The sequence below is a fragment of the Gobio gobio genome (genome assembly GCF_949357685.1).
Source record: "Gobio gobio genome assembly, chromosome: 12".
In the NCBI taxonomy this organism is placed as follows: Eukaryota; Metazoa; Chordata; class Actinopteri; order Cypriniformes; family Gobionidae; genus Gobio; species Gobio gobio.
The window spans coordinates 52,141,817-52,150,846 of record NC_137105.1 but is presented as its reverse complement, the minus strand read 5'-3'; the positions used below and the strand labels follow the sequence as shown (position 1 = coordinate 52,150,846).

The following is a 9,030-nucleotide window of genomic DNA, read 5'->3' as shown; positions in this document are numbered from 1 at the left end:
CATGAAGGACCAGTGGAGAACCGGCCACAGGGTCATGAAGGACCAGTGGAGAACCGGCCACAGGGTCATGGAGGACCAGTGGAGAACCGGCCACAGGGTCATGAAGGACCAGTGGAGAACCGGCCACAGGGTCATGAAGGACCAGTGGAGAACCGGCCACAGGGTCATGAAGGACCAGTGGAGAACCGGCCACAGGGTCATGAAGGACCAGTGGAGAACCGGCCACAGGGTCATGAAGGACCAGTGGAGAACCGGCCACAGGGTCATGGAGGACCAGTGGAGAACCGGCCACAGGGTCATGAAGGACCAGTGGAGAACCGGCCACAGGATCATGGAGGACCAGTGGAGAACCGGCCACAGGGTCATGGAGGACCAGTGGAGAACCGGCCACAGGGTCATGGAGGACCAGTGGAGAACCGGCCACAGGGTCATGGAGGACCAGTGGAGAACCGGCCACAGGGTCATGAAGGACCAGTGGAGAACCGGCCACAGGGTCATGGAGGACCAGTGGAGAACCGGCCACAGGGTCATGGAGGACCAGTGGAGAACCGGCCACAGGGTCATGAAGGACCAGTGGAGAACCGGCCACAGGGTCATGGAGGACCAGTGGAGAACCGGCCACAGGGTCATGGAGGACCAGTGGAGAACCGGCCACAGGGTCATGAAGGACCAGTGGAGAACCGGCCACAGGGTCATGAAGGACCAGTGGAGAACCGGCCACAGGGTCATGAAGGACCAGTGGAGAACCGGCCACAGGGTCATGGAGGACCAGTGGAGAACCGGCCACAGGGTCATGGAGGACCAGTGGAGAACCGGCCACAGGGTCATGGAGGACCAGTGGAGAACCGGCCACAGGGTCATGAAGGACCAGTGGAGAACCGGCCACAGGGTCATGAAGGACCAGTGGAGAACCGGCCACAGGGTCATGAAGGACCAGTGGAGAACCGGCCACAGGGTCATGAAGGACCAGTGGAGAACCGGCCACAGGGTCATGGAGGACCAGTGGAGAACCGGCCACAGGGTCATGGAGGACCAGTGGAGAACCGGCCACAGGGTCATGGAGGACCAGTGGAGAACCGGCCACAGGGTCATGAAGGACCAGTGGAGAACCGGCCACAGGGTCATGGAGGACCAGTGGAGAACCGGCCACAGGGTCATGGAGGACCAGTGGAGAACCGGCCACAGGGTCATGAAGGACCAGTGGAGAACCGGCCACAGGGTCATGAAGGACCAGTGGAGAACCGGCCACAGGGTCATGAAGGACCAGTGGAGAACCGGCCACAGGGTCATGGAGGACCAGTGGAGAACCGGCCACAGGGTCATGAAGGACCAGTGGAGAACCGGCCACAGGGTCATGGAGGACCAGTGGAGAACCGGCCACAGGGTCATGAAGGACCAGTGGAGAACCGGCCACAGGGTCATGGGTGGCCGAGGCTCATTGATGCCCGTGTGGTCTGATCAAACAGACGAGCTACTGGAGCTCAAACTGCTCAAGAAGTTAATGCTGGTTCTGATAGAAAGGGGTCCGAATACACAGAGCATCTCAGTTTGTTGCTCAAAGATCCAGCTCGTCGTGATGAATAATAATGATGCTTCAGCAGAAGATAAACACACACAGCAGTGACAGGAGGAGAGATGAGCCGTACCTTACAGCCGCTGCTGATGTCGTGACCCCAGTGGTTGGGCGCACATTTGTCACATCTCTCTCCCACGGTGTTGGGCGGACAGATACACTGACCTGTGTTCGCGTCACAGTTATTTCCCACATGGGCACACTGGCACGCTGAGAGACAGACAGAAACACAGAGCAGGTTAATTGCGGAGCGCAGCTGAGCACCTGCTCTAAATGTCAGCGCCGGCTGAAAGACGACTGATATAAACACCTCTGATGAAAACGGTCAGGCTTGTTGAGGAACTGAGCTGGGTCTGAAATCTGATCGCACAAGCCTTTGCTCTTTCATATCTCAGAAGCAGCTCCGTGTGTCATGTTTGTTTCATTTAGGCCTCATTTACACTGCATGGTTCAAGCGACCCAATTCCGATTTTTCCCTCTCATGTGGCACAGATGACATGTGAATGTGTAAGCAGGAAAATAAACTCACATATAAATCCGATATGATACGGATACGTGCATTTGCCTCTGCCATATACGTGTAAGCCCTCCTGTTTGAACCACCCGCTTCAAGCGGGACTCGAACCCCGGTCCGCCGGCATGAGAGTCGGATGCTCTAACAATGAGGCTAAAGGTTGCAACCTCTAGTGTCAGTCACTAGCGTGTCTTAAAGGGGCAGGTCAGATACCTGTGTGTCTTCTGTTAAACACCTATCCTTCTCCATGTTTCTTTTTATTATTTCCATAACCTGAATAATCAAGGATAATCAAATAATGTATCTCTTTCTCTGCGTTCATATATTTAGTCCTTAAAGAATAAAAGAACATCAAGTATGTATCTCTCTCTCTCTCTGGCGAAGGAGAGAAATTGCTGCATCTGTGTTTTGGTATTATGTGTTCTTTTGATAAAGGTCAGGATCCACTGACACTGACGAGAGTGCGATATACCCTCGTGCTTTTGTATGTGTGTTGGATGATCGGTGCAGGCCCAATATTGAAGATGGACGTTTTCTGCACATGACACCAGACCTGAAGACGCCTTTCTGCAACCTCCTGGGTCATTGTGATCTAAATCTAGTCATGGGGCGACAACTAGTCTACCTAGTTTAGTGATATGCTCTGCTATGAGCCCTTTTATGGGGATGGGTTGGGCGGAAAGCCCTTATATGGGGATGGTTTGGTTGGTATTATTTAGTGATATGCTCTGCTATGCATCCTTGTGTGGAAATTTACTGTGACTGTGCATTTTCTCTGCCAATCAGAATCATTCAACATGGCAGTAATGACGTGGTTAGACCTTGAAAACAGTCTAACTGTTCAGAAATTGTATGTAGGATAGGTGGAGGCGGGGAGACTGGTAGAGGGAGCGCGGCCTATGAACTCCTTGTGAGACTTGAAGCTGGCTTCTGCTGATGAAACTGCAAACTATTCTTCAGTAATTTTTTCCTGACTCTTGGTTTTTATTTTTGACTACTGGTCCTGGGTCCTAAGCTGTTACCCCAACAGTCTATTGAGCAGTGATGGGAATAACGGCGTTACAGATAAACGGCGTTACTAACGGAATTATTTTTTTCAGTAACGAGTAATCAAAACGAATTACTGTTTCTCCCGTTACAACGCCGTTAGCGTTACTGAGGAAAAAAAATGTGGCGTTAGTCGCGGTACTATAATTGAGCTCACTGAAGCGCTTTTCATCCGAACAGGCTCTCTGTCAGTCGGACCTGCAACGTGTGTGTGTGTGTGTGTGTGTGTGTGTGTGTGTGTGTGTGTGTGTGTGTGTGCGTGTGCGTGTGCGTGTACGCGCGCACCAGTCATGCGTGTTGGGGGTGGGTGCGGTGGTACACATAACTGATGATGATTGGTGGGTGGGAGACAAGGTTGAAGTTGATAGGTTGAGTTCACACCTATTTTTTTCACGGTCTATGGTTCAAGAGACACACACACACACACACACACACACACCTATGACGCACACGCATATGCACATTCAGCGATGGTCCAATGACTTCAAAGGTAGCTTTCGCAAATTGGAAGTATAAGCGTTGGTGAAAGGTAAGAATGTTTAAGTAACGTGCAACTTATGCCCAGGAAGAAAGAGTTTCTCCACGCCGGTGGCAAGTGATTCTGAAGCGCCTCACATCATCATATGCCACAAAATTAGTGGCTAAAAACCCAGATGATAACGTGAGCTCCACTACCAAAGGAAAGTATAGTACTGATAATATTTACACAATATTTACACTATAGTAGGCCTACTGATAATATTTACAATAATGTATTGAATTTGATAGGTGTCTCTCACATTGTCCCACAGCAACATTACAATAGTGTACATTAATGTACAATGTTTTATAATAATAATTTATTCTATTTAGTGTCCAATTCATTCATTTAACATATCTAATATTGGGGGCATCAAAGTTATTTGACATATTTGAACATTTGAAAAAAAAAAAAAGTAACGCAGTAATTACTTTCCCTGGTAATTAGTTACTTTTATAATGATGTAACTCAGTTACTAACTCAGTTACTATTTGTAAGAAGTAACTAGTAACTATAACTAATTACTTTTTTAAAGTAACATGCCCAACACTGCTATTGAGATCAGAGGAGTGAGGTTTACTCACACAGCGACTACTAGCTGACCTCCATTGCACTCACCCCCCTAAACTTCACTCCCATCCGGGTCACGGCACCAATGTAACCCCTCCTGTTCAAACCACCCACTCCAAGCGGGACTAGAACCCGGGTCCACCGCATGAGAGTCAGATGCTCTAACAAGGAGGCTAAAGGCTGTAACCTCTAGTGTCAGTCACTAGAGCGTCTCTTGAGATCAGAGGAGTGAGGTTTACTCACACAGCGACTACTAGCTGACCTCCATTGCACTCACCCCCCTAAACTTCACTCCCATCCGGGTCACGGCACCAATGTAACCCCTCCTGTTCAAACCACCCACTCCAAGCGGGACTAGAACCCGGGTCCATCGCATGTGAGTCAGATGCTCTAACAAGGAGGCTAAAGGCTGCAACCTCTAGTGTCAGTCACTAGAGCGTCTCTTGAGATCAGAGGAGTGAGGTTTACTCGCACAGCGACTGCTAACTGGCCTCAGTTACATAAGCGGTCAAATCGGATATTCCTCAGGTAATGCGAGCCGTACGTCTTTGAAAAAGGGACGGACGTCAACTCAGGTGGACACGAACTGCGATCACATGACACTAATGGTGTGATGGAAGACGAGAGCTGTTCTGCTGACCTTTAAAGATAATGCGGAAAGCAAAACATTTAATAATCATCTCGTCTGCATCCATTGCGTCCATCGCTGTTTTATGTCCTTTTCCGGGTCAGAACGTCTTTCGCTAGTGTATAGTGTAAATGCAAATATCGGATACGGGTCGCTTTAAAAAGATGATATAAGCGGGTCGTCAAAAAAAAATCTGATATGGTCACCAAATCGGAATTGTGCATCACGACCTCCAGTGTAAATGCGGCCTTACAGTATCAGCTTTATCTCATACAGAGCTCAACTTTATTTTTATAAAGCTCTAAAAAGACAATAGGATGTGCAAACGTCCCCTCACAAAGAGAAACTTTGCTTTCACTCTAAATGCTTTGCACTTTGTTACGAAACTGCTGTGAGATTTGGGTTGCAAATTGGGACACACAAGGGCTTATATACGCAGACATTAACAAGCTAAAGACACACAGGTGGATGTAATAACACGATAATGAGTCCTTGCAAAGGTTTATGGGAAATGTAGTTCATGATGGAATGGCAAAGGGAGGATCATAGGTACTCCGGCTGGCGGGACACAAACACAAAGTTTCATTTTGGGAACATTTGCGAGAGAACACAAAGCACCATGTCCCTTTAGGGGCTCTGTAGAAATGACATGAGAGGACTTAATGACAGAATTAGATGAGATCTCATTAGTGTTTTTTCTATCGTACAGTTATTGCTCTAGCATGCATCTAAATGCCCCTCTGGACTGAATTAGAGCTCTCTGTTTCTGAAGGGATCTCTTACGTGTACAGCCGCCCTCCTGGAAGCTGAAGTGTCCGGAAGCGCAGCGGTCACACTTCTGTCCCGTCACACCAGGCTGACAGCGACACTGACCGCTCTCGTCACAGTCAAACGACTTGGATCCGAATGAATTGCAGTGGCATGGGACGCAGCCCTGAGCGCCCTGCAAGTGTGAGCCGGACTGAGAGCGACAGAGGGAGGGAGAGAACAGAGGAATGATGAAATAAAGCTCTCGTAAGAGTCATGCTGAGACTACACTGTGACACTTTCCACAAATACACTACAAAGAGTTTTAAACAAGCAATGACCGCTTATATACCATATACTTGGAGAACGGCTCTATTGGATACATTAGAGAACGCATATCATTTGCATCTTTTTTCTTTGTTTTTCCACCAACAGTTATAAGGAGATAATAAAATAAAATAATTGGTAACCATAAAAGAAATGGATCCAAACTAGCAATCCCCAACATAATTAAATTAAATTGTAAATACATAAATAAATGCATTAATTTCCTATATTTATTAAATGTATTAAAATATTGCTACAAAATAAAACAATTGGTAACCATAAAACAAACACTGGATCCAAACTAGCAATCCCCAAAATAAAATAAAATAAATGAAATTAATTAATTAATTAATTATTTCATAAATTAATGAAATGAAATGAAATAATGAAATAAATAAAAAAAATATTAATTAATAAAAAAATAATTAAAAAAATAAAAATAAAAACATTAAAATAAAATAATGAAATGAAATAAAGAAAAATTTATTAATTAATTTTTTAAAAATTAAAAAATAAATACAATTAAAAAATTTAATGAAAACATAAAATAAAATTGTATTAAATTATGAAATAAAATAAAATGAATAAAATAAAATGAAATAAAGGAAATGAATAATAATAATAAAAATAATAATAATAATAATAATAAATAATGACATGAAATGAAAAAAATAAAGGAATTTATAATTTTTTTTAAAATAAAATAAAATGAAAACATAAAATAAAATGAAATAAACAAAACATGATTAATTAATTAAAAAATGACAAATTACAAAAAAAAAATTTTTTAAATAAAATGAAAAAATAAAATGAAAACATAAAATAAAATAAAATGAAATAATGAAATAAAATAAAATGAATAAAATAAAATAAATGAAATGAAATGAAATAATTGAAATAATGAAATCAAATGAAATAAATTATAAACAAATTATAAAATAAAATAAAATAAAATGAAATAATGAAATAAAATAATAGAAAAATAAAATTAAATAAATGAAATTAGTAAAGTAAAATAAATAAATACCTTTCCTATTTTTATTAAATGCATTAAATTATTGCTTCTAAATAAAATCAGACTCTCTTAATCTCTTAAGAGGGTGATTTCCAAATGTAACAGACATTTTGGCATTAGGTTTCTAGAAATGGCAAATAAAAGAGAATCTCTCATATAATATTTAGTTTGACCTGCTGAGAAGAACAAAGTACTGTAGTAGGCATGAAGCTCATCTCACACACACCTATACTCGTGGAGTGTGTCTGGTGTAGTCACAAACAATCCAATATCTCGTGCATTTACCAAACAACCTCCATTAGTTTCTCAGACCCTCATAAACTCACCACACATCACAGCCATGCAGATAAAACAGATCAAACCAAACCAATGTCATACACTCTTCTAACTCGAGACAGTTTGAGAGGTAAACGCCAACACTTTCGTTTTAAGGACCGAAGATGATCATGCAGTGCTGATGGATCTGCTCACACCATGTGGATCGGGTGATTGACAGCCATCTGTCTGCTAGGAACAGGTGCGCTGTCACCGTAGCAACCAATGACAACTGGTCCTGGCACACGCCGTCAGTGCCACAACATGGATGCCAAATATATGAAGACACACACACACACACACCATCATGCAAAGCTGCGAGCCAAAGTGACAAACCCTCCGCTAAGAGAACTCATATCTGTGCATTTTTAAAGATTAAGAAAAGACTAAAACATTAACATGTGCTTTCAGTTTATCTCACTTAAGCGCTTCTCAACTAATGCAAGTGTAGCGTTAAACGCCAAAGCAAACTGTGCACATTATGTTTGATCCTTCTTAAAGCCATAGGCTGTCTTTTTGAATGCTGTGAACATGTGTTGGGTCTCATTCGCTAAGAAAGGTGTGTACTTTCTATGTAAACACGATTGCATGTGAATTTGTTCTTCCTCTCACTTCAGTTCAAGGGCTTGTGAATTGAAACATCTAAGGCTCTGTTCACACCTGGTGTTAAGATGTGCTTTGGTCAACCGGATCATAAGTGGACGACACTAAAGGTGTAAACGGGGTCTGAAGCGGTTTGAGCTTGTCCACTTTCATCCACTTCCAGAGGAAACGCATCAGACCGGATTGCTTTCGTAGTGTAAACGCTCATGTGGTCAAGTGCACTGGACAGCCTCTAAAAGACCCGCTACTCTCCGCCGACTGACCTAACGCATGAACATTATGGGATGCACGCCAGCCAGACGGGATTTAAGCTTAGTCGGCTGGAGACCCAAGTTTGGTTTGAAGAGAAAGACGTACCAAACACAGGCTGTGTCCGAAATCGCCTCCTAAACCCGCAATCACTATTCCCTACTTTAGTCTCCTAATACAGTTCACTTGAAGGAGTGAATAAAAACGAGTGTGTGAAGTCGGACAGCCGTTGTGTGTTCATCGGCCGTACACTCGTTATTGAGGGATTGAATGAGTGCACTCAATAACGTCCACTATGGTTTCGGACACCACTACAAAAGGCTGCCCCCTCTAATAATGCCCTGTTTAAGGGTATAGGGGGCGATTTCAGATTCAGCCACAATGTTCTCTCAAGCGGCTCCTCCCGCAGTTTCTCCTGAAGCCGATACGGAAGTGACTTAAACTGCAGTTCATGGACTGGCCACTAGAGACAGACTCCAGAAGGAGCAGACTCTCATTGAGCTCATGTTAAAATGGCCAACTTTACAGCAGAAGAACACATGTTTACAGTCTGGGACTACGCCCATATCTCTTTACAGTCTATGGTTCTCTCACCATCCCTGATTTCTAACACACACTCACAGCGTTCGGCTGGCCATGCATCTATCAGCTGATGTTTTCTCGTCGTCTCCGGTCGCGTTCATATGTAAATTGCGTGAGCTAATTTCGTCCATTAGATCTAAAGATCTGTAAAAGCACATACATTTACCCGCCCATAGACCCTCCCCTCGAAGAAATCAGGACAGAAGTGACTGAAAGTGGACAAAAGAGACAGATTAAAACACCCAGTCTCCCTCGTCTACTTGTGATCCGATCGACCGAACGCATTTTAACACCAGATGGAAACAGAGCCTGAGAGGTCAGTTGACTATGAAAAGAGAAC

General features: G+C 43.9%; 1 protein-coding gene across 1 annotated transcript in view; it reads right to left on the bottom strand.

The window, feature by feature from the left end:
* lama2 (laminin, alpha 2) overlaps positions 1–9,030 on the bottom strand; it is a 149,735-nt gene that overhangs the window by 92,031 nt on the left and 48,674 nt on the right. Inside the window, exons 9-10 of the mRNA XM_079831286.1 lie at positions 5,636–5,813; positions 1,647–1,783 (exon numbers count right to left, since the gene is read on the bottom strand). Coding sequence (XP_079687412.1) covers positions 1,647–1,783; positions 5,636–5,813 — 315 coding nt within the window. The remainder of the gene's footprint in view (positions 1–1,646; positions 1,784–5,635; positions 5,814–9,030) is intronic.